This window comes from Amphiprion ocellaris, chromosome 7 (genome assembly GCF_022539595.1).
Source record: "Amphiprion ocellaris isolate individual 3 ecotype Okinawa chromosome 7, ASM2253959v1, whole genome shotgun sequence".
Taxonomy (NCBI): domain Eukaryota; kingdom Metazoa; phylum Chordata; class Actinopteri; family Pomacentridae; genus Amphiprion; species Amphiprion ocellaris.
The window spans coordinates 15,357,713-15,383,992 of record NC_072772.1 but is presented as its reverse complement, the minus strand read 5'-3'; the positions used below and the strand labels follow the sequence as shown (position 1 = coordinate 15,383,992).

Genomic DNA, 26,280 nt, shown 5'->3' with positions numbered 1-26,280 from the left:
TGTAGACATTTCATTGGGAGGTTTTAACCACAAAACCTCCATAAAATTGGGGCAGATAGACCAGGCTGTAACAAACAGGATTGAGCACTTTTGTGCCATGTGATTGCCCAACAGCCTCAAGAATACTCCCATATAAAAAATGTGAAGCCTGGTGGAAATGAGCATTTAAAACATGGAGTTGTTGTGGATGTGGATACCCGTTTTGGGCTCTCTGTTGTTTGTGGAAATCTCGCGGACTCTACCCATTGATGAGGACCGGCAGCTGAGGCGTGAGGACGTGGAGCTGGCTGAGGTTTGTGGGCGGATAAAAAGTCTTGTAAAGTTTAGATGAGAACCAAATAAATTAGGGTCAAGTATCCCATTAGAAATGTTGGTGATTGTACAAATTCCAGTTAAAATGGGGACATTGTGTGTATTTGGTTTGCAGGTGTTTTCTTACCTATATTACAAGTAAAAATGTCTACATACTGTTGCTTATCTGGATCAAATGCTCCACTATTGTTTTACCTTGTAAATGATTGGTTTTGATGTGTAAATCTATAATTTGTCTGCTATAATCATCTGAGGAATCTGGATTCAGCAAAAATACTAAACAGGACATAAAGTCTTTCAGTTGAAAGTGTGGCAGAGAAAAAAAATAGATAATACGGAAGCAGTCCTTTCCAAACTTATCTTCAATCTTGTTGCAATCAGTATACTGTCTACAAATGAGCAACAGCATGAGGCAACTGAAACAATATAATTTAGAGGATGTAATTCATGGGAATTAATTGTTTTAAATAAGGAATAAACTCAGTTTTATATCACAAATACATTCTAGAACCATCAGTTTTAACCCTACATTACACATAAACCACCTCATATTCTAAAACTGTAACATACTAGAGAAAACAGCATAAAAAGTGATTTGGAGATGCATTTTAGACATCTTGTTCTAAGCATCATCATATCAACAGGGCTACCTGAATAGGTTCTATGGTCTGAACGTCAGAGACCACAGAGCTCGAGCAAGAAGGATCAGGTCTGCACCAGCTATGGAGGAGAAAATCAGAGAAATGCAAAACTTCTTTGGTCTGAGAGAAACAGGAAACCTGGACTCTAACACCCTGGATGTGATGAAGGAGCCAAGGTGTGGTGTTCCAGACGTGGACAACTTCAGCTTTTACCCCAATAAGCCTAAATGGAAGAAGAACACCATCACATACACGTGAGATCACAGTTTATAGAATGTTTTTAAATGATTCTTTTGTTCCTGTAGATATATATATCTATATATCTATATATCTATCTCTATATATATATATCTATATCTATATCTATATATATATATATATATATATATATATATATATATATATATATATATATAGATAGATAGATATATAGATATATAGATATATAGATATATAGATATATAGATATATATATAGTTAGATTTTTTTGTAGCCAACAGAGGATGTGTTAAAGTATCTGTAGCAGCAGATGTAGAACTTGTTGCTCCTGATGCCTCATGTTTTTGTGTCCGGACTGGAATTCAGGATTGCCAAATATACTCCAGACATGAAGAGAGAGGATGTGGAAAAGTCCTTTCGTTTTGCCCTGAAGATGTGGAGCGACGCGGCTCCACTGAAGTTCATCAAAGTCAACCATGGCAAAGCTGATATAGTCTTCTCGTTCGCACGCAGAAGTAAATCTGAAAACACGCCGGAGTAGTTTCTTATCTTGGCTTTCTAATTGTGCTTAATTAACAGCAGAGATTCATTCATTGTCTTCCTGCCGTAGCTCATGGAGATTTCTTTCCCTTTGATGGACCCCGGGGTGTGTTGGCTCATGCCTTTCAGCCAGGAGAGGGGTTGGGTGGAGACGTGCACTTTGATGAGGATGAAACGTGGACAGCAGGGAGGCAAGGTCTGTCAGTCATAACATGTATAACTCTGTAACACAAAAGACACAAGATGACCTCAGCCAAGAATTTAGGTATTGCAAAGCTGTTGCAAAGCAGCACAACCTATATTCCTAATGTTTTAGATCACTTCAGTGAATATTTTCTTGCACGTTAAATAAACAAAATGTGTATCATTTATGTAAATCAACAATGTCCAGACAGCTTTACGTAGCTCTTTGTGGGTTAAAACCTCAGACCACACCCCAAACTGTAGTGCAACAGCAGGTGTCGACTCCTGGTAGGTGATGATGAGCACCTGGTATGATGTCCACTGATAAAGCTGTGGTCAGGAGTACAAATAACACTTTCAAACCCACAGACATTCTCAGACAAAATAGTGGTTCTTTAATATTTCTTCAGAAGACTCTCAGGTTCTTCAAAAATGGCTCTTCATTTACCTTTTTTTTTGGTTTGTTTTTGAAGCGCCAAAGATTCTAGATTTTTTTGGTGGCATATAATTGGGCGGGAAATTTGAGTTGCAAGTATTTCTACAATTGGTTAATCAGATTATTTTCTCAGTGAATCAATTAGTCATCAGAAACCTGTGATAAACGTCCATCACCCGAATCCCAAGTTGGCATCTCGAAATATGTTGTTCTGTCTGACCAACAGTCAAAAACCCAAAATATTAAATGTATTATAATGGAGGGACCCAGACATGCTGCAAATTCTTACATTTATAGTTCATACATAAAAGTTCTAGAAATCAATGTGTTCTAAACTGTCAAATGCGTTCAGTGTTTTTGGATTCACAAGTTCATTTAAGGTTTTAGGGCTCTATGTCTCCTCCAACAGTGACTGATTTCCTGTTTGTGTTACTTTGTGCATCTCTGAAGCTCACATTTTCAATACCTATAAAGGAACACGGTGAACAGCTTTGTTCATGTGCTGAACTGCACATAATAGATAGATTATTTTTGATTATTTTTAGAATAAAACACTTGTTTTTGAAAGACGTTCTTCACTGAAACAACTGGGTGCACAAACAACTATCTTGAAAATGGTTCCTTAAAGAACCTAAATTTGCTAAAGCTCTTTGAAACACCATTTATAGGGCCTACAGGGCCAACCCTTCCTCCACCAAATTACATTCCTATACAACTAAACTGCAATCTAAATTAGATTTTGAAGGGAATGTATTTTACTTAGAATAAATTAAATCTGTGGTGGGAAAGGTGGCCAGTTTGAAACAGCAACAAAGTGTGTGTTGGGAGGCAGAAGGAGTGGCTGGTGACATAAACCAGTAACTAGATTTTCACTCTGAAGGTTTTTACTTGCCTTCTGGTTGGGTTTAGGTACAAAGATTACATGGTTAGGTTTAGGAAACTATCATTTTAAGTTAGAAGCATTTACAAGTTTGGTTAAGGTTAGGGACCAAAATTACTTGGTTAGGATTCGGTAAAATGTCATGATTTGGGTTATAACGTCCCTTTTACTACACGTTTGAGGCTTCTCTTTCATTTTCTGGGTGTCCAGAGAGACAAGCCCCACCCCATCTAATTTAGGTTTGGTTGGCTGAGAAGGAGCCACAGTAAAGCAAGAAAATTCATTTGTGTGAATCTAGCTGAAAATATGTTTCTCTCAAAATGCAATTTATAAGGTAGTTGAGCTGAATAGAGACACCATTTTGTGGAAATAGAGTTAAAAGGAATATTTTTTTAATGGTTTTTGAGGCACCTTTGGGTGTTGTTTGAAGAACTGTTTGCAGAAATGTGCTGTCAAAAAAAAAAAAAACTCCTGCTAAAACTCCTGCTAAAATTGGGCTCCTCAAAGGCATCGCCACAAAGAACCATTTTTGCTTCCAGTTAGCGTCGTATTGTGCAGCAGCTTTCAGGGTCATTCTGTGCTGATTTAAATGAACTAATGAAACCATGTGCTCCTGTATTTCAGGTTACAGCCTGTTTGCTGTTGCAGCTCATGAGCTCGGTCACTCACTGGGTTTGACTCATTCCAGAGACCCCTCTGCCATCATGTACCCCAACTACAGACATCAGAGCCGCACACAGTACTCTCTATCTGCAGATGACATGCTGGGGATCCAAACGCTGTACGGTGAGGCACATATTTTCCTAAAATATGTAACCATAATCGTCAAAGGTTGTTACACATTATGCTCAGTATGTTCTGTTATGATTTTACAGGCAAGCCTGGCAAAAAAGTGGAATCCCAATCCTCTCCACAAAAGTGTGACCCCAACTTTTCTTTTGATGCAGCAACAATGATTAACAATGAGATTGTTTTCTTTAAAAACAAGTAAGTATGCTTGAAAATAAAGCGCAAAACATTCCCAGTATGTCTGAGCTGCCACTGACTCTTGGTTTTACAATCCAGGTACATGTGGATGAGAACAACAAGGACAACCTACTGGAATCGCCTGACAGAGGGCCACAGCAGCACATATTTACCCAGCATCAGTTCTCACGTTGATGCTGCTTATGACATCCCTGCCAAAGGCGTGGCGTACATATTCACTGGTAGAGTAATGGGCAGTCTGCAAAGCATCACTTAGTCCTTGTCAGCATGACAAGGCTGGATTTCCAGTAGGAGAACACAATGTTGCACCCAAATTATAGCCTTGTGCAACTTAAGTGTCGCTGCTCATGCAAGAGGCTCATTGCGTTTGGCAGCGCTTGTGGTATGTTGCTGTTTTTCATAGTGTCCCGAAACGCAGTGACACGGCTGTGTTTTTCCAGGTCATAAGTACTGGGTGGTTCAACAGCTTGAGATGAAAAGTCGCGCTGGCTCCATCCACGAATACGGATTCTCCTCCAGAGTCAGGCAGGTTGACGCTGCCGTACATGTCAGTGAATATGGGAAGACTCTGTTCTTCATTGGAGAGTTTTATTACAGGTAACTTTATCAGGCGCCAGCTGCTTCACACTAAAAATAATTATCTGTTTGATCATGTATTTTTACAGGATAAAAGACAAAAACACGAAAACAGTAAAATCCAGTACTGAGCTGTTAAACCCTGCCACCTAGCGAGTTGTTGATTGCTGCCATTACTGTTTCAAGACCATATGAAGCAAATAAATGTAAAGCCAGAAGAAACAATTATTTTTATTGGTGCTCAACTTACCAGTCATTGCCTATTAGTAGAATAGTTGCTCCATAAAATGTCAGAAAATAGCAACTGTCCTGCAGAGTTAGTTTCCAAATCTCACATTGATGTCTTCAGATTGTTCTGTCTAACAGTTCAAATCTTAATTATAATCACTGTACTGCAATGTAAGCAAAAAAATAATAATAAAATAAATCAGAAACTTCCCACAGTTCACAAGCTGGAGCCAGAAAACAACTTTTTTGCTTGAAAATGTCATCAATGAATCGCCAGAAATAATAAACTCACCAATAGTTTTTACTTTGAATTAACAAATAGATGTGATAACTACAATGTAAATATGACTTCCATTCAAATGCAGGAAATCAGCATGTATGGCTTATTAAATATTAGATTAGACATTTACACTACAGTGAACTAGCATCACCTTCTATACTAAAACAGCCAACCAATTCTAGCAATAATGGAAAGTGGATATTTGGATATTTACTCAATTGTGTATTTAGGTACAATTCTAAAATAATTGCTTGATATTTCTATTTTGTGCTACTTAGATTTCCACTTGGCTCCGTTTCAGAAGGAAATATTGTACTTCCTGTTCCACTATATGTATTTGACAGTTTGCAGATTGATATTTTAATGACAAATTTTTAAAAAATACAATATATTATTGATTAATCCAGTGCTTCAAACAGGAGTATGTAGTCAGGGTCACATTTCAGATGTCTATCTCTAATATAATGTATTGGTTTCATTTCAATAAATGTTCAGTGGTCCAATATCTCACCAAAAATCAAAGATCTGAAAAACTAAAACAGATATGTGTATTGGAACTTTGTTCTATTCTTCTCTCCTCTTCCTTCAATCATCTCACAACTGTCTAGATTTAGCTGGTGTATAAAATTGTATTTAAAATACTTCAAACTAGCTCCACCTGCAGCAACTACAACAGTAACATGCTGACACTCTGAGGTGAACATAAATACACTGCTCAAAAAAATTTAAGGAACACTTTGAAAATACATCATATTTTAATGGGAAAACATAACAAGCTGGATATCTACATTGATATGGACTGGATAATGTGTTAAGAACAAAAACATGCCACATCGCTTGATGGAAATGAAAATTAGCAACTTACAGAGGGCTGAATTCAAGACACCCCAAAAGTTAAAGTGAAAAACTGATGTGGCAGGCTGGTCCATCTTTCTCAAATTCCTTGGCAGCAGCTCAAAATGGTACTCAGTAGTTTTTATGGCCTCCATGTGCTTGTATGCAGCCTGACAATGTCAGGGCATGCTCTTAATGAGACGATGGATGGTGTCCTGAGGTTTCTCCTCCCAGAACTGGACCAGGGCATCACTGAGCTCCTGGACAGTCTGAGGAGCAACCTGGTGGTGTTGGATGGACCAAAACATAATGTTCCAAAGGTTTTTCTATTGGATTTAGGTCAGGTGAGTATTGGGGCCAGTCAATGGTACCAATTCCTTCATCCTCCAGGAACTGCCTGCATACTCTGGGCATTGTTGTGCACCAGAAGGAATCTAGGACCACTGCACCAGCGTAGGGTCAGACAATGGGTCCAATGATTTCATCCTGATACCTAATGGCAATCAGAGTGTCGTTGTCCAGCCTGTAGAGGTCTGTGCGTTCCTCCATGGACATGCCTCCCCAGACCATCACTGACCCACCACCAAACTGGCCATGCTAAACCATGTTACAGGCAGCATAACTTTCTCCACGGCTTCTCCGGACCCTTTCATGTCTGTCACATGTGCTCATGATGAACCTGCTCTCACCTGTGAAAAACACAGAGCACTAGTGATGGACCTGCCAATTTCTGTGTTCTATGGCAAATGTCAACCAAGCTCCACAGTGTTAGGCAGTGAACACAGGGCCCACTAGAGGTCGTCGGGCCCTCAGACCTTCCTCATGAAGTCTGTTTCTGATTGTTTGGTCAGAGACATTCACACCAGTGGCCTGCTGGAGGTCATTTTGTAGGGCTCTGGCAGTGCTCATCCTGTTCCTCCTTGCATAAAGGAGCAGATACTTGTCCTGCTGATGGGTTGAGGATCTTCTGTGGCCATGTCCAGCTGTCCTAGACTATCTGCCTGTCTCCTGGAATCCCCTGCATGCTCTTGAGACTGTGCTTGGAGACACAGCAAAAGTTCTGGCAATGGCATGTATTGATGTGTCATCCTGGAGGAGTTGGACTCCCTATGCAACCTCTGCAGGGTCCAGGCACCGCCTCATGCTACCACTAGTGACACTGACCCTAGCCAAATGCAAAACTATTGAAAAACAGTCAGAAAACACAAGGAGGGAAAAAAATGTCAGTGGCCTTCACGTGTAAAACCATTCCTGTTTTGGGGGGTGTCTCATTGTTACTCCTCTAGTGCACCTGTTTCAAATTTTATTAACACCAAACAGCTGAAACTGATTAAAAACCACCTCTTTTACTTACTTGACCAGATCAGTATCCCAGAAGTTTTACTGTCTTGATGCAATACTTAGATTAAAAAGTGTTCCTTTAATTTTTTTGAGCAGTGTATATAGAATAATAAATCAGTCAGAAGTTCCAAACCAGTAGTTTGACTTTAACATTGTACTTAGCTTCATTTCTCATTCTAGGCTTTTACTTTTAGAGTATTTAGAGTATCTAAATTTTTATTGTATATATATATATATATATATATATATATATATATATATATATATATATATATAGAGAGAGAGAGAGAGAGAGAGAGAGAGAGAGAGAGAGAGAGAGATAGATAGATAGATAGATAGATAGATAGATAGATAGATAGATAGATAGAAAATTTACAGACATTTCCACACTGAATCAGCTACTAAAAATGTATCTATTTGAATGATCTTACTGCAGGTACGATGAGCAGAAGAGACAGATGGACCCTGGCTTCCCCAGACTCATCCAAACCGACTGGCCTGGAATCCCGAGAAGAGTCGATGCTGCATTTAAGCTACATGGTAAAAACAAGCAAAACGCACTTTATGAACTCATGAACTTTGTATACTGTGGACCTGAGCTGCAGGATACAAATAGAAGCCAGCTGAAATAGAAGTTGTAATTTCTTGTTTTTACCATGTTTAGGTGGCAGACGGGTGGAGTTTACCGCACCGGACGCACTTTTATACGGAAAACACCATTTGCCCCCGTTTTAGAACAATGTGTTACTCGAGTAGAAATAGATTCACTGCTGAACTTTGTTGTCCACGTTTCACCTCGTGTATTTTGATCCAACACAAACAGCCATTATACTGTATGTGCAGGCATGTGAAATACAAGTGGTAAAAAAGTCATTTTTAACGCTTGGGATTTTAAAAGAAGCTTTGGTGTGATTTTCTGTTTACAGGTAGCATCTTCCTCCTCAGTGGGACAAAGTCCTACCAGTATGACTTCAGACTGAAGCGGGTGGTGAAGGTGATTTCAGGAAATTCTTGGCTGGGATGCTGATTCCATACAGTGGTGCACAACACAAAGATACCGTTTATAGAGTTTATGCAAACCCTTAGAAGGTCATACGTGCAATTGTTAAACTGAGATAACTTATATCCTGTGATTGAATGGCTACAGTTTAGATTCTGGATACAAATGCATACATGTACATAAATTTTATGTCTTATGTCCCTTTGGAGCACAATGTTACTTATACCACTAATGTACATAGATATACTGTACTAATAATGTGAAAGTCTATTGATAAGTGTTTCTTTTTTTGAAATATTGTGGACTTTATGACACTTTTGTACTCACATGTGCTTAAAATTCAGCTTACTAATTTAATTATATGTTAACATATGACTTAAAAAACTTTAATGTATTTTAGGCAACCTTCTTGACTATATGACATTAGTGAACACTGAATATGCAAAAACATGATGTCTGAACTCAATAAAACATAATTTTAATTGTGCTTCTGTATTTTTTCTCTCTCCAAAATAGATAGGAAAACACATTTAGAACAACCCATTTTCATAATACTCCATTACAAGTGAAAGGCTTTTAACATTTAACAAGTACATAGGTATTTTTAGCATGGTATAAACTCTAAGCATACAAGAAAAGCTCGTAGTTTGCAGGGAAAATTACTTCTGCCGTTATTGTATTTATATATATTATTGGATTATTTTATTAATACATAAACATGTGTGCAGAATTTCTGCGTTGAAGATGTAAACTGTACCAGTGAAAGCTTTTTCTTACAGTGTACTTAATGTGATCTTTCAGCACTGCTCCAACATCATACCTCTGTGATTGTTGCAAGAATCAGAGGCATGCATATATTTACTGTCAAAGCATTTATCGCCAGCAAAGGGATGCAGATGATTGTATTTTGTCCTGAAATGTTCTTTAAATCTGTGCAAGAAAGCTTTGGCCACATTAGTGTCCTCAAAGGGCAGCAAAATGTAGTTCCAGTCTCCATCAGTGAACCTCGGTGGTCATGTGACGCCTGCAAACATCATGCACATGTTTACCCACCAAAGCGGACTGTGGACACTATACTTCAGAGGTCATCATAAAGTACATACACACACTGAACACAAACAAGCTGAAAAAATGTTAACTCTGTGTGAAAGTTTTTTTTTTTTAAAGTTGTTCATGTTTCAGTTTTACTTGGGTCAAGTCACTTTACAAGAGGAATATTTTCAAAGGGAGACTAGTCTCATTTAATTTAGATGTTCTTGCTATCTGTATAGTTGTTGTTGACTTCTCTGTGCATGTGTGAAAAATGATCCAAAAATTTCAGATAAGGAAGAAAAGTCTTATATGATGTATAAAACAATTTAGACCTCGTTTGGGAAGAAAACAGCAACAACAGAACAAAGCAAAGTCTTCCCAAATAGTTCATCAGTGAAGTTAAACTGATACAATCTCCTCCCACTGTGTTATCAGAGGGGCCCCTCTTCACTCCCCTTCTCCTCACCCCTCCTTACATTTGTAAAGCTCCAGAGTACACTGTGTGCTCTTATTCGGCTTTTATCACAACAATATACACCTAAAGCTGCTGAGGTTGGCTTTTAAAAGGGGAGAGGATGGAGAGAAGAAAACATTGGAACAAGATGTCTGTTTTTTGGATAGTGCTGCTGGGTCTCTTATCCCTGTGTCATGCAGCACCAACCACCGCTCCAACAATGTCCCCTGAGGACCAAGACCTGGCCGAGGTAATGCTATGTCAGTATAAACATTAGTAGCAGCTACCAGTGATTAGGGAATATAAATTAAATATTGTGGAAAAAAAACAGTCATACTCATAAAAATGTGGACTTTCTTAATGTGTGTGCTCTCTCTGTATCAGGGATATCTCTCTCAGTTCTACGCTGATGTTGGGATGACAAACTCAACATTACGAAGAATCAGAAACAACAGTTTCACTCAGGATCTCCAGGCTATGCAGGCCTTCTTTGGCCTGGAGGTAATTGCAATGGATAAAATATTTTACTTATATCATTTGAGCAAGCTGGTCTGAAATAAATAATTTGATCTCTGTAAAATTTGGAATACAAGCATCATGTAATTTCATGCTTTTATAGTGAACAAAGATGTCAAATGCTGCCTTCTTGCAAGAGAAGACATGAAAAACTCGGAATTATTTTGGTAAATTTGAAAATGTTTAAGAGGTCACATTAAAAATCTTCTAATGTATCATCATCCATGTACCATCAGGTGACTGGCACTCTGGATAAGGAGACTGTAGATGTGATGAAGGCACCGAGGTGTGGAGTGTCAGACATCAGCCGATATGGACACTTCCCTGGGAGACCCAAATGGACCAAAAGGCTGATTACATACAGGTACAGTAATGGGTTGGATATACTTGTCAGTTCTTTAGTCATATAATTGTATTTTAGGTGCTCGGATATATAAATATGACTGTAGACCAAAATAACAGCGTATGATTGGTACAGGATCACTCGGTACACTCCAGATCTGGCCCAGCGTCAGGTGGATACAACCATCGCTCAGGCCTTCCAGCTCTACAGCGACGTCATCCCCCTGGACTTCAAACAGGTCACCAGTGGTACTGCGGACATCATGATCCTGTTTCAGAGCAGATGTGAGTCTGCAAGAATTCACCACTGTGTTTTAGAGCAATCTGCCTTTTGAACTTGATCATGGCTGTATGTAGGTACTGACATTTTAAACATTATCTTCTTTGTTCTGTCGCAGACCACGGGGACTTTTACCCTTTCGACGGAGCGGGGGGAGTCTTGGCTCATGCTAACTCCCCTGGACAAGGTCAGGGAGGGGATACGCATTTTGATGATGATGAAAGCTGGACTCTGACCCAAAGAGGTAAACATCCTTTATCATGTTACTGTAGTGAAGCTGAAGCTGCCCTATCCACTGGGGAGGCAGTATATAATCTGTGTTTATTGTTCCTAATGTCGTTCTTCCTCTGAATATCTGCATGAAAAGCAAATATAATGTCACAAAATTGTGCTATGTTCAGGTGTAAATCTGCTGCTGGTGGCTGCCCATGAGTTCGGTCATGCTCTGGGCCTGGATCACTCCAGAGACAGACGTGCACTGATGTACCCCACATATCAATATGTCAACACAAATGGGTACAGGCTACCAGATGACGACAGACGTGGTGTTCAAGCCCTTTATGGTGAATAGAAACACTGAATTGACTCACATGAATCTTTGATTATGACATGATTTCTAATGATATGAACATAAAATGTACATTAATGGTGATTCATACATGGGTCTCAGCCTCAGCCTTAAATAAAGGTTTCTCTAAGTGCATCTGTTGGTCTACTTATGCCAATTGTTTGGTTCATTTTGGCTCGAGAGTATAGTTTAATCACTTTTGAATTTACCGCTACATTTTTCAGGCAGCCGTACAACAGTACCCACAACAGCACCAAAACCTGAACCACCTCCCAATCCAGAACCAGAGGACCCAACAGAACCTCCAAACCCCCGAGATGAACAATGCAGCCGTGAGCTGGTGTTTGACGCTGCTACCTCCATCAGAGGAGACCTGTACTTCTTCAAAAATGGGTACATTTTTAATACGTGATAACTGCCGCATTTCTGTAGGGCATGAATCTTACACCTGTCTGCATTTCAATCCAACATGTTTACTAGATACTACTGGAGGAAGAGTTCAAGTTTCCAAGGAATCCGTTTAACTAAAGTGAACAGAAAGTGGTCACGGATCAACTATGTGGATGCTGCCTATGAAGTCCCAAATGAAAACGTCGTGTATTTTTTTGAAGGTAATGTTCATTGAGTTTTGGTTCAGGTTAAATACATGGACTATGATGAACTGAAGCAGCTGATAACTGTGAAGATGTAGAAGTAACTACAAGATATAAGAACCTCCAGCTGTTTGTCTACAGGTCGCCAGTACTGGGGAGTAACGGGTATTGCAAAAACAATAATGCCAGGCTATCCAAAGTCCATCACCAATCTTGGCCTCCCCTCCTCAGTCAGTAAGGTGGATGCAGCCGTCTATGTGTCAAGTACTGGAAAAACACTCATTTTTGCGAATAATAAGTACTGGAGGTGAGTGTTTTTTAATTTTTTTCCCAACATAGTATGTACCTGATGGTCTTAGGTATAGAAAAATGAAAATATGAAGGTGTCACTGAGAGGAAATCATAAACTATGTCTAAATACAGTGATTGTAATGGCATCACTTTTCTCTTTTCTACAGCTATGATGAGCGTAGAAACCAAATGGACAGTGGATACCCACGATATATCACTCAGGATTTCCCAGGCATTGGCTCTAAAGTTGATGCAGCCTTTGAGAATTATGGTAAGAAATGTTTCTCGTTTAACCAAATTCACTAAACTAGTTTAGCATCTTTCGTATTGCTGTTTAGGTTTAACAGACCACAACTTGACTGTTCTTGTTCCTCTCATTGGCTCTATTCACCTAATTTCTGCAAATAGTTGCCTCTTTAAAGAAAAAAAATCTCTGATGAAAAAAAATGTGTGCTATGTTCTAAGACCAAACGGTAGACAAACTTAGTGACTAGTTGGTGAACATAGTGTTGCAATGGAGCATAAGAGACAGATATTTTGTCTCAAAAGGTGGTGGAGACCGAAACAGAATTGAATGGTTGAAAACAGCTACAGTTCTTGCTAATGCCACCACATTGTCCACATGTCTGCTGGATGTGTGAAGAAGCAACTAAAAAATTTGAAATATAAACTTTTGTTGAAGAAATTTCATTCTTAGTCCTTCGAAGTTTGCTGTAGTGGGGTGTTTATTGGTATTCCGGCATACGATGGGCTTACCAACACAAAACATAAGTCTGTGAAGGTAAGCTGACCCAGAGCATTTTCAGAGTACCCATTTTGTAGAGATGTCAGAAGGTGGATCAGAGGGTAGGGAGGGGGCCGTGTGTAGATGCAAGGGTCAATAGAGGGTAAGACGAAAAGAACAAAGAGCAATTCAATCAAAGGATCTGGCAAACAGTTGCAAATAGCAAAGGTGTGACACCAAAAGTTAAGGGGGGACGAGGGGGTGTCTGACAGACAGTAACAAATAACAAATACAACAGAATTGGGGATAACCATGGGAAATGGAATAAAGGAGGTGACACGTGACACTTGTACCAAAAGGTGTGCTGTGTTCTTCATCACTTTACAAGTCAATTATGTGTGAATGTTGTATTTGTAGCTTAGTGTGCTTTCCTAATGTATCCAAAAACATGTCAGTTGGCTTTTAGGTTTAGTTGCATACTTGAATATAAACTGAATGTGTCCTTCCACAGGATATCTGTATTTCTCAGATGGCCCCAGACAGAGCGAGTACTACCTGCCATACAGGAGAGTGATGCGTGTTCTGCTCAACTACGGCTGGCTCAACTGTTACTGAGAACCCACGTGTACCACAACGCAACCAACGCCATTCTAAATGCACACTGTAGTTATGGCATTATGAAAGAGCCATGCAGTATATGTTTTTATGATATGGAGAGAAGTTCAGCTAACTGTAGTTTACCTCCTGCTAGCTGTCATTTAACTGGGCCAAACTGCCATAAAGGTCAATGAATGATTAGCAATAGCGATCAGTTCTATAAATAATCTCTGACCTGTTTTAAAATGCTGTTGTTTTCTGTATGAAACTTGCAAATATTGATGAAGAATGTATTTGCTCAAAACACTTCAATGATGCTAAAGACACAATTTTGGGCGTAGAATAAGCTGTTTAAAAGCTGTCTTCTGAGTTCATGCAAATTATACAAATAAATGTTGAAATGGACCTATGCGAGAGCTTTAACCACAACAGCAGAGACATTATGAGCCCATAAGCAATTAGTAAGTTTTTTAAACAAAGCCGAGCGCCACAACAAAAGTTAGGAAACAGTTTAAGCCACTGGTTGTTCTCGATCGTGTCTGAACTTTTTAGTTGTGAAACAAACTTGTCTTTTGCCTGGATGCTGCAATTTTAGAATTAGGACCACAGGGTTTGTTTAGCCACATAAGAGGAGATTCAACATAGAAAGAGCCCTGAGTCACGACTGCTTTCATGAATATGGATAAATTAAGGGTTTTATAGTGCAGTGTTTCATGAGGGCACAAAGTACAGAACTGGTTGAGACACACAACAAAAACAGGCCAAGGAGGTTATCAAGTGCAGAAGATACAATCAGCAACTTTTTCTCCCTTTAGTTTGATTTTATTTGCAAATGTTTCAAAATATCTGCTACTGAAATTTCTCTTGCCATCCCAATTCAGCCGGGCTTAATAGATTTTTGCTTATGTCATCTTCATAGCTTTATACAATAGCAACATCTCTTTCCAGAAACAGTGTGTCCCCATGCTCCAGATAATCCTCACAACACCGCCCAGCATTTGTTATTTGAACTATTACACCCGCACAAAACTGTCCACAGTGAGGTCCATGAATTATTCAGGCCAGCACCACAAAATGCATTTCATTCATCTCTATTGTAACAGGGATGCATAATTCTGAGAAACTTGCAGGCTATCTCCAAACCTCAGCAGATAAAACCTTTGGCTGAAACCTTTGGCTAAATACCACATGCAGTGAGTTAAAAATGAGAAAATGTTGTTTTGTAATTTGGGTGAACCAACCCTTTCATTGGAACAGAATTTTTTCTGGTCTTACGGCAGATAAAAAAATAATTATTTAAATCAGATTTCGGGGAATACTAATCCCTTTATTGTCTGCTGGTACGACAGAAGGACAAAAAAAAAAAAGTACTTCCAGTGTCATTTGGTTGGAGATCATTTTTAAGGACAGAGCTAAAAAGCTTGGTTGTCGTCATTTCTTACAGTCATAATTTAAAATTTTTTGGTTAAACCAGATCTTGACATATTTATACATTCCAGATGTCCCTGCCACAAACATTTAGGCCCTACAATACACAGAAGAACACAGAATTAGCAGCAATATATGTTGTTTTGTATATATGCAATCATGCTCTGGTAAGCCTTTGTAGCAATGCTTACAGGTTTACGTAATTTTGGTTTGATTGTTATAATAAGAAAATGTATTGAACTCATAGTAAAATTTATACAATTCAAAAAATAATTACATTTTTTTTGTGCCCAATTCCTGTCCAGTAAAGGAGACCACTGATAAAATTGGGCACAAATGATAAAAACAGTGAAGGAAAACCAACAGCAACTAGAAACTTTCTGTATAGATAAAACAGAAAAAAATACACTCAGTGTTTCCACACTGTTACACATTTAAGATATATGAATATAAATTAGGTACACTGTAAATTATTTTATGCTTGTTCAACTTAAAAGCATCACTTCTCTTGCCTCCTTCAAAAATGAGTTAGCCAAACTAATCTAATGACTTTTGACCTGTACAACTGAACCAAATAATGAAGTTAAGATATTAAAATACATTAACTGTGACGTTTCTTAGACAATTGCTACAGATAAACTTGTTTTCTTCTTATCTTTTCTGAATTTAAGCATGAATTTCACATGATGAACTTTCATCTGCACTCATTATCAAGAAACAGCCAGGTTTAGAACAGCCTAAATGACACACAGCTAGTTTTCATTGTGAATCAGTTCTACAAGCCACAGAAGAAGAAGATCTGGATAGTTTTAACTCTCAAATGGTTATTTCAGGGAAGCCTAGTAGCATTCTACTTTTGATTCTTTAAAACATGATTTCATTAGTTGAATCAACTCTCAGCTACAAATTAATTAATAAAAAACATATTTTAGGTTGAATTTACTTGTCTCTTGTATAAATAGTTTAACTGGTTGCAGCCTAAATTTTGCTGTTTGTTGTTCATTTTCAAATTTGTCTTTGGTAATTTCAGTGCAATCCTGTCCCATCGTCATATCTTTTCAGACACATGAAAGATCTGTTTTTCTTTTTCGTTAGATTTTTTAAAGACGTTGGATGCAGGTTGTTTCAGTACAAAGCTCCTTCTGATTGGAATAATCCTCCTGTATCTGAGATCTATTACCTTTTTATCTTAATTTAATCTGCTTATGCCTTTTAGTAAATGAATGCTTCAGATAAGCAGATATCAAACAGCTTCACCTGTTCATTAAGTGGATGTAATTGTTGTATTATCTGGGTCCTTGAAAGTGATTTTCCTGGGAGTGACTGAGCTTTCTGTATTTGTACTGCTCATTGTATGTTATGCTTGTATGTGTTTTATTTGGGACCCTCCTAAAATGAGATGCTTCATCTCATGGGACTGTTCAACAAATTACAACCTGAAATTCACAGAACCTCTGTGTTTACCAGTAAAGGTAATTCCACTAAAATTCTGTTTAATAGTTTATAGTGTATACATTTAGCTCATTTTACACTATTACAAAATTTCTCTCTTTGTTTATTTACTCAAGTGGTCTCTTAATAATAAGTAATACTTTTGAGTTTTTATTTTCAAATTGCATGTAGTCTCACAAATACTGTACCGGATATCCAGTGACGGTGCTCCTAGTAATAATGTCCGATGTGAACCGCGAACTTTGGTTCCTGCATCCTCCATATTATTTTCGCTAAAACATGCTGCCAGTCGAATTTTTTATGCGAATGCAAATATCCAGAAAGTTTGCACCACATTACTGAAATATCCATACCGCTTACAGCTGTACGTCACGGCTATATATCCACGACGGATGCTACTGCTAGCTGCTAGCATTTAGCCTTTCTGTAGGTAAACAAAGCGACTGAGGAAGGTTCCGCTTGACAGGGAAACTAACATTCAGGAGCACGAACTAAAATAAGTGCGTTAGCTTCCATTTCATTGAGGTATGTCTGTTTTGCTTCTAACTAACCCCTATTCCCGCATATTAATGTTATTAGGAGCTCATAGCAATTAGCAAGTGTTGCGTTTGAGCAGAATTCGCAGGTTTGTGTGTTTCGCCTCGCCTACAGGCTTAATGCTGCTGAGTGTTTGAGGTACCTGAACACTGAAACACTGTCAGGTAATAACTGTCTACTTACTGTTTCTCCTTCCAGAGGCTCAGCTCGATCTTCATGGAGTCTCTCAACACGTTTGAATCTGAGATGGAGGCTGATGGACAGGGGAACTACTCTCTGTTTCCTGCTTTGGACAGCATTGCTAGTTTGTCTGGGACCTCAGAAACTCTGGAGAGGTTGTAATAAAGTAATCTTTCTGCAATTGGACACAGTTATAAACCTCTACTGCAGGCTCATAGCGGATAGAATCAGATACTGCCAGTAGTAATACTTTAATTTAGAGTACTGCTGAGCAAAGAACATTCCATTAGCGTTATCACTTGATACCATGAGACCAATTTTATCAATACAAACCTAACAATAGTATGATTGTTATTAACTTCAGCACCATGTGCAATATTAAGGCTGCACGGTGCCTTGGTGGTTAGCACTTTTGCCTTGCAGCGAGAAGATCCAGGTACTCCAGCTTCCTCCCACAGTCCAAAATCATGCTGAGGTTAATTGGTAATTCTAAATTGACCATAGGTGTGAATGTGAGTGTGATTGTTTGTCTCTATTTGTAGCCCTGTGATAGACTGGTGACCTGTCCAGGGTGTCCCCTGCCTTCACCCTAAATCAGCTGGGATAGACTCCAGCCCCCTGTGACCCTAATGAGGATTAAGCGGTGTCTGGATGGATGGATGTGCAATATTTCAATTTCTTGTACAATATTGTTTCATTACTTCAGTATGATTGCCAGTATTATTTGGTACTTTTCTAATTTTTTGTTAACTTTCCTATTTTTATTCTCACTAATGTATCATTCTTCTTCTGCTGCTCCTTCTATTCCATTATTCAGTGCATTTATTCTCATGCTACTCATTCGGGGTTAACAAAGTTTTAACTTCGGTAAATGTGTTGAAATTTAACTAGATGTCGTCAGTGGGTGTAATTTTGTGCTCACACATCAAATCAAAATACAGATCAGATTTGTCATCATGGTTTAGTACCAGACTGACACTGGAGAAGTGTTTTGCAGTTTTGAATTCTATCAGTTTTTTCCTTTTTATTAATGGGTTACATCATTTGATGGTCCAAATATATAAACGGTAAATTCCATGGCACATTTGCAGTTGTGGATATCCCAGGCACAGCTTTACTATTTACTAAAGTATGGGTAAGTATGAGCTGTGTTTTTATTTTATAAGTAACAGTGTATTTGTTGTTGTTGTTGTTGTAGTGAGCCACCCAGTGAAATTGCAGAGAAACCAAACCTCACATGGCTCGATGCTGCACAGGTATGTGTGTAATATTTTTCATATTTCAGTGTGGTGTAAAGGACTTCGGGCAAATTAGGCTGTATAATTTGATTGGATTTGGTATCTGTTATGCTGAGCACTGTTCCCTGCTGTGAAAGAAGTGCTTTTGTTTTTTCTTTCTCTCATGTAGATTGTTTTGGAAGAAGCTGGACGCCCCATGCACATAAAGGAGATTAAGCAGAGGATCATTGACAGAGGACTTGTGCAATCCAAGTACATCAGGCCCCTCACTTTACTACACATAACAATATGAACTATTTGCATATATTCATATCGTAAAACAGCAACTCAGAGCATTCCTCACTTTCTTGAATTTCAAAAGATTTACTTTGTTTTTGTTCCTTGGTTATGTTAAGTTGCTACAGCTGAATAGTGCCAAAACAAGTTCATGAAATTCTAATTTGTGCAGGATATCAGCTTTGCCTTTGGGCAAATCATTCAAGAGGAGAGGCACAAGGGTTATTGGTCCCTGCATCTACATTTAGATTCTGCTTACCTTGCTGCTCTTTTCTTGACAGTGCAAAGTCAAGCCTGGAAGCTGTCATGTACCGTGAGGTAAGGAGGATGTTTGAGACTCAGGCTGACAGCAACCTCTGCTGTTGAGTGTAATAACTTACACCTTCACTACTTCAGTGGTACATGTGTCATCTGTATTTCTGTCAGTATCTTTTTATTTCTCCATGCTTTCCCATCTCGCCTCTTTAACCTCTTACTTACAGCTTTTAAAAGAAACATATTTTTTATGCTGTAATCGGAACTACAGACGATCTGTGCTCACTTGCACAAGCCTTAAACTTGCTTTATCTAATAGTGACTGAAATAAATCTGACGTCTAATTATTCTAAATTGACCCCCAGTTTTTGGGACTCAAACTAAGCTTTTCCAGACCCTTGCATTTGGCCTCCGTCTCACATTATGTTTCAGACACAAAAAGGCAGCAGGAGATTCAAGAGGATTGAAAACAGAAACGGAGTCTTTGCATTGCTGGTGAGTTTTCTGGGATACTAACGCTGGTTTCACACAAAACTAAAACATGTTACTGGATACTGAAAATTCACTTGACTTTAGAGGCCTGTTGACAAAAGATTTGGGCCCAGAGGAGTAGTGGAGTACAATTCTATCATGTAGACAGAATAGAATTCTACATGATTACAAGTGGTAGGTGCAGAGCTTTTGCTGTGGAGATTCAGCGCTATCTGGCTGATCTTGGAGCAGTGTTGGATAACTAATTGCAAAGACGTGTAAGATTTACACACTCACAGAGGAGTTCTGAGATAAATCTGGAGCAGACATAATTTCTTTGTTTTAATTTCTTGAGTTCAACAGCCTGTGCACATTGTGTTTTCGGTAACTTTCATTGTTTGTCACACAGCACTTTAAGTAGCAGCTGCATCAGTGTTATTTTTTTCTGTCTGCATTTCATCATCCTGAAGGCAACATAGGCATTAGCCTCAGGGTCTTTTGGTACATGTGTACAGATTTCGATCTTTGTCTTCCCCTCTTGTCTCTTTGCACAATGTTGAGGAGCGGCAGCAGACCCTGCAGGCTTTCACTGCCCAGTCTTTCCTCGGCTCTCCGCAGCAGAATACCATCTCCAGTTCAGGCTCAGGTGCCTCGGCGGCCGCCTTCCCGTCTCCCACCAGCTCCTCTGAGCATAAGGCCAAGATGAAGAGAGGTCCGCGAAAAAACCAGAACGAAAAGTACAGACTCAAGTACCTCAGGCTGCGCAAAGCTGCTCGTACCATGATATTTGTAAGTATTCCACGTTTTAGTGAAAGCAAAAAATATTATTTCACATCATGCATATTTGGAATGGATAAAATATCTTGTCATCTAGACAGGCTACAATGAAATAAGTTAAAAGATCAGATCAAATATTGTCTGCTGACTCCCACTAGAGGACATAATATGAAATCGAGTTAGATATACAGATGTTCTGCTCTTTACTCCCAGACATGCATGCACTACAAGACTGGATAGTAAGAGTACATCACACACTACAATATTCTATTAAGATTATCATGCCAGAGGGAGCATTGGAGAGCTGTGCTTCACCTCATGTGTTCTCATATGGATGCAGACATTAACAAAATAAGACTGTGGTTTATCAACTTTCTGTAACAACAGCAAAAGGCTGAACAGTTTGGTATGAGAAAATGTTTGGGAAGATGCAGTCCACACCGGTTGTTTACTTTTTAGCAAGAAATAGAGGTGAGGATTTAATTAGCAGTTTTAATATGTGTTACTAGCATTAGCCTCAAGGTGTAGAATGTTTCGTGTTGCTTGGCAACAGTGTCCGCTGCTCTGGGAGGCAGCGTGATAATTGTAACCATCCCTGTAAATATCAAACATTTTTGACATTAATCAGGGAAGCCCAAATGAGTCTGTGAGCAACTAGGGAAGGTTTAAGACCGGATCTGTCAGTCTCTTACAATATGAAAACTATCTGGGTGAAACACTGTTTTGAGACTAAGATCCCAGGGCAGATTTCTCCTCAGATTGTCAGGAGAGGTTTAACAAGGGTAAATCAGTCCAAACGTCTTGTAGTGTGAGCCTGGCTGTAGTTCAGGTCTGTTACTTTCAGTGCTATAATACTGTCTTGCCTACAGGAGAATGCTTCTCTCTGTGATGAAGTTGCTCACTTAGAAGAGAAGTTTCTGAGAGCAAAGGAGGAGCGCAGGTGAGTGCGTTATATGAGTATTTTAAAAATAATATTGAGCACATGATATGTTTAACAAGGACCTATCTTGCTGTGTCACTTTGTCATGTGTTTTTCTGCATTCCTACATATGATGAATTTGATTTGACATTATTCTTCTCAACTGTGATTTTTAAATTTTTTCTTGCTTAGTTTTTACATCATAAGACCTCAGAAGCTAATGATTCCTTCACGTTATTGTTCATTTTTTATTTCCAGGTTCTTACTGAAGTCGTTGCTGCAGTACCAGTCTCTGTCAGAGGGAGAGATGCTGCCCACCCCCAGCTCAAGCTCTCATCCACCTGCACCACCGGTGGCATTAGCCTCCGGTCCTGCAGGGACTTCAGGCCTGTCTGGGGCTCATAACCTCACATCTGTGGTGTCAGCTGGGGAGGAAGGACTGCTTAAAAAGCCCAGGAAGGAAAGGAAAGAACGAGGAAGGGAGAATGGAAAGGAAGAACGTGAGTGTTACAATCGAGTATATATAAAGACGTAAGATTTCCTGTGTTGACATGTATGTGCTAAAATGGTGCTTTTAGTTCCAAAGAAGATGTCTAAGAAGAGAAAGCTCGCAGATGGATCTCGGAAGCTGGTGCAGCCCATCCCCCTCGACTCGTCTGGTCGTCCTGTTTTTCCCATCGTACTCGGAGGGTTAACGGTTTACAGTCTGGGAGAGGTCAGTGTTTAATATGACACATGCAGTTGCTTTGTAAACACCATAATACAGTAACGGAAATCTTTCAAAATGAAGTCTTTTTGCTAAGACTACTTCAACTACACGTGGACAAAAGTTTCTCTATAAGCTGACACTAACCACTGAATTAATTTTACTGATTACAAGCCTTTGACTGCTCTTCAGATCATCACAGACAGGATGTTGTTCCATGACGAGTGTGCCATCTACCCAGTGGGATTCTGCAGCACACGGATCTTTGCCAGCATGAAAATCCCCGACCAGCAGTGCCTCTACACCTGCCAGATCAAGGATGGGGGAGCAGGTCCACAGGTACACACACATTTGTGGCCAAACTACGAAATTGTCTCTCATCATCCTCTTGAAACTTGTCTACACATTTATGCAACTATTGACAAAAAACTTTAAATAAAATACTTCTCAGAACCAAGTGGACATATCGAAAATACTTTCTGTACTGGTAATTAGGCTATATTGATATAAATGAAACAAATTAGTCTTTACGCCTATAATAGATAACTCAAATTAAAACAATGTTAAAATCCTAAACTTGTAAAATAAATATGTACATAACTGTTCAGATGCACATTCTTAATTTCAGACCAGATAAAACAGCTTTAACAGATCAAAAATATTACAAAACAAATACAAACAATATCACACGAGTTGGGAGTTAGACCCAAAAATTTTAGGACCAACATAACTATATATATATATATATATATATATATATATATATATATATATATATATATATATATATATATATATATATATATATATATATATATATATATATATATATATATATATAAAAACAAACACAAAGATTCATTCATCCATTCAGCCTTCCATAGGTTTTCATTTTAATTCAATCCAGCAGGTTTATGCTGTAAATGCTGACTGTCATCGATGGAATGCCTAATAGTAAAACATCTACAAGTTCACACATCAAGAGACGAAACGTTTTGGGACGTGGCTGTAGAGCCAAATAATTTGCTCTTAGAATATTTGAACAGTGTTTGCTTTGTCTTATATTGGCTCATGTGGAATACGTCACCTTTCACATTTTCAAATACTCCTACCTCCAGTTTGAGATTGTGCCTGAAGAAGATCCTCAAAACGCCATCGTGGCCTCCTCTGCCCTGACATGCCATTCCAATCTACTGAAGGCCACCGCATCTGTCAGGTAGCACGTTTCACCACAAAGACTTGTACTGATAATTGTGGCTTGACAAAGGCTTTGTGTTTTCAGGTTTAGTGTTCATCCAGCAAAAGCCCACCATATGTCTAAGACAAATTATTTCCAAAGCTGACTTTATTTAATCACTTTTTAATGTAATAATGAACGTGTCCTTCTCTTAGTTCCAAATCTGTGGCACCGATTGTGCCATCAGGAGCCGACTTCTTTGGCTTCTCTCATCCCACCATCCAGAATCTCATCCAGAGTTGTCCTGGAGCTCGCAAATGCAGCAAGTAAGTTCATTCTTTTCCACGTCGATACACAACATGCATTTGAAAACTATTCTCACTTGCAGATTATCTTTTTTTTTTTTAATGTATGGTTTTTATTAGAGAAGTTAACAACATTACAGAAAATCTTCAGTCATCTTTATCATAGTCCTCTCTGTTTTTCCATACCAAAAACAAACAAAACAATAAAAAAACAAACCAGGACTGGGAGCTTACAATCATCACTTTTTCTCACAGGAAATATATACATAAGTAGAAAATACAGTGTTAATATTGCAAGAAAAGTCTAAGTTTCAGTCATATGAAGTCATTCCGAAAAGGGGATATAAAATGAATCCATTTGTCCCAAATTAGGTAAAATTTGTCCTTTTGAATTTGTAAAGAATATGTCAATGTTTCCATTTTAAATATTTCCTTAACTGTTTCCAACCAATCATCAAAAGTTGGTGGGGTTGAATTTAGCCATTTTCTTGTAATTGACTTCTTACTGGCTGCTAGCACATTATCATTTAATACAAATTATATATATATTTTTAAAATAACAGATGTCAGCTGTTCAGTTGGAAAAGTAAAAGAATAGTTGTGCAGTATAGTCTTGTTTATGTTTTCATTTCTAAAACAACAACATAGTTTAGGTCGTGTCACTACCCTCTATGGTGAAACTTATGCTACAAGCTAAATTTGCAAATGTCTGTAATTAATTTCTACTTAAAGTGTATGCAGGCACAGCTCAGTGTTTTCAACATTTATATATGGATCTGACTTTAGGAAGTGCAGGTGAATTGTAAACATGGTTTACCTAATGACAGCAAATATTATAGACCGAAACGTCTTTTCCTATTAATTTTCTCTATTGCGAACAATATATGATGATTAAAGCAAGGTGTCTAGGTGATGTGGCCAGCTATAGCATTTTAGGTCATGAAAACATACATGCTCACTTTTCATTTCTCATTTATTTCCAGCTGTAACAACAGGCTCATCTCATGTATTCATTGTAAATTTATTGTGTTTTGAACCCTGATCTGTTTACAGTAGTACACAACCAGTTCCACGTAGTAAACAGATATCAGAAAATATTCTTCACTTCTGCAGTAATTTGAATTTCCTTTTTTCAATCTTGTGGGCAGACAAATTGGGCTTGTAATTGCAGGACATAATTAAAATACATTTTATTCTACATATACAGGTTCAGATAGCATGCCTTTACTAAATTTCGTCATTAAGTTTTTTTTTTAAACTTTGTTTATTTAGCTACAGATGGATTCGCTTTGAGGTATGTCGTCCTGGCGACGGTCAGGTTCCTCACAGCTTGTCAGAGGATGACGCCTCAGTCAACTTTGAAGCCTACCAGAGACACCAGGGCTTTGAAGAGAACATCAAGACGGAACACATCCCAGGTGTCTTAGATTTAAGCTTTCCGTATTGCAAATATATTTTAGCTTTGCTGCACTGCTGTTACATTTACAGAATCTTTATTGTGGCATCTACTGTACAAGGGAACATTCATATTCAAGTAATGCAAGGGCCAATAAATCCTGTAGAGACAATGTATTCTTTAGGTTTAGAAACCCGTGGTGAGGACACAAATGAAAAACTGTCTCCTTCACAATAACTGTTGTCAAAATGTCTGAGCAAAGCCACTCGGTTGTCCTTTGGCCTGCTGGAGTGTGTAAATATAACCCTCTTTACCCCACCAACTACTCCTTTTGGTCTCTGGTGTAAATATAGATCACAAATGAAAGTGTGTTCACTACAAGTATCACAGATGTTAGTATTTGTATTTTTTTCAAAGCAAATGTATAGCCCAAATGCCTAATTTTGTAATGTCATGTGTTTCCTAATGCTGACATGATAATTCAGTATTTCACTATTACTGATTCCCTTTTCTTCATCTCTCCTCAGGACAGACACCACAATCTCCCAGCTCCTCTCATCAGCACCACCTGACGTCCCCTACGATGAAGCCCACTACCTCATATTTCAGCTCCTGATATTTTGACCACCTCTGAAATTTCAGGCTGTTGCTGTTCTCAGCAGCTGTGAACTTTCATTCTAATATACAAAGCTTACAGTATGTTTTTCCTTCCTGGTTCAATATTTCAGGAAACTAACCTTTATGTTCATTGCACGTTGAAGCTGTTATTTATGTCATCTTCTAGCAAGCCTCAGACAGTATTACTGTGGATGTGTGCTAGCATAGCTGATGCTAATGTATTAATATGTTTAGCTTTGTGCTTAAAGTGCCAACAACAACATAAAGCCGAAACCTGTTTATTACTGTCTAAACACATCTGTGTTGGGCTTTAGAAACTGAGCCCCAGCTGAAATCGTGTTTCACATTCAATTAGTATAATCTTATTTATCAATTGGTGATTACAAGAGAAAACTAAACAAATGCTGCCCCATATGTAGGCTTTGATACATACTGTAACATTGCTATTTAATTAATACAGTATTCCAAGTTGGAGAGACGCATTACATTTAATCTTTTTTTTTCCAGCTGTAACAACAGGCTCATCTCAGATTAATCAATAGTTTCACTGCATTTTGTTCTGTTACTTTGAAGCAAAGGTGCTGGCTTTGAATGTAATAGACCCTGGCAAACTTACGTTTTCATTTCTCATTTATTTGTGCAAATTATGTCAAAGTGACTTGTGCTGTAAACTTCAGCAGTTTTTGTGTTA

General features: G+C 38.4%; 1 protein-coding gene across 1 annotated transcript; it reads left to right on the top strand.

Moving 5' to 3' along the window:
* The first annotated feature begins 157 nt into the window (after positions 1-157).
* tbrg1 (transforming growth factor beta regulator 1) lies at positions 158-26,204 on the top strand. The gene is made up of 34 exons (XM_055012086.1): positions 158-292; positions 957-1,207; positions 1,539-1,687; positions 1,783-1,908; positions 3,836-3,997; positions 4,087-4,198; positions 4,277-4,419; positions 4,639-4,795; positions 7,894-7,997; positions 10,144-10,193; positions 10,328-10,444; positions 10,696-10,823; positions 10,938-11,086; positions 11,200-11,325; positions 11,483-11,644; positions 11,874-12,042; positions 12,130-12,260; positions 12,384-12,549; positions 12,701-12,804; positions 15,064-15,076; positions 17,472-17,606; positions 18,650-18,707; positions 18,859-18,941; positions 19,247-19,283; positions 19,653-19,715; positions 20,253-20,480; positions 21,338-21,408; positions 21,646-21,887; positions 21,966-22,102; positions 22,286-22,432; positions 23,212-23,309; positions 23,486-23,596; positions 24,848-24,993; positions 25,499-26,204. The coding sequence occupies exons 1-34, from the start codon at positions 173-175 to the stop codon at positions 25,585-25,587; spliced, it is 4,284 nt and encodes a 1,427-aa protein (XP_054868061.1). The 5' UTR covers positions 158-172; the 3' UTR covers positions 25,588-26,204.
* The last annotated feature ends 76 nt before the right edge of the window (positions 26,205-26,280 follow it).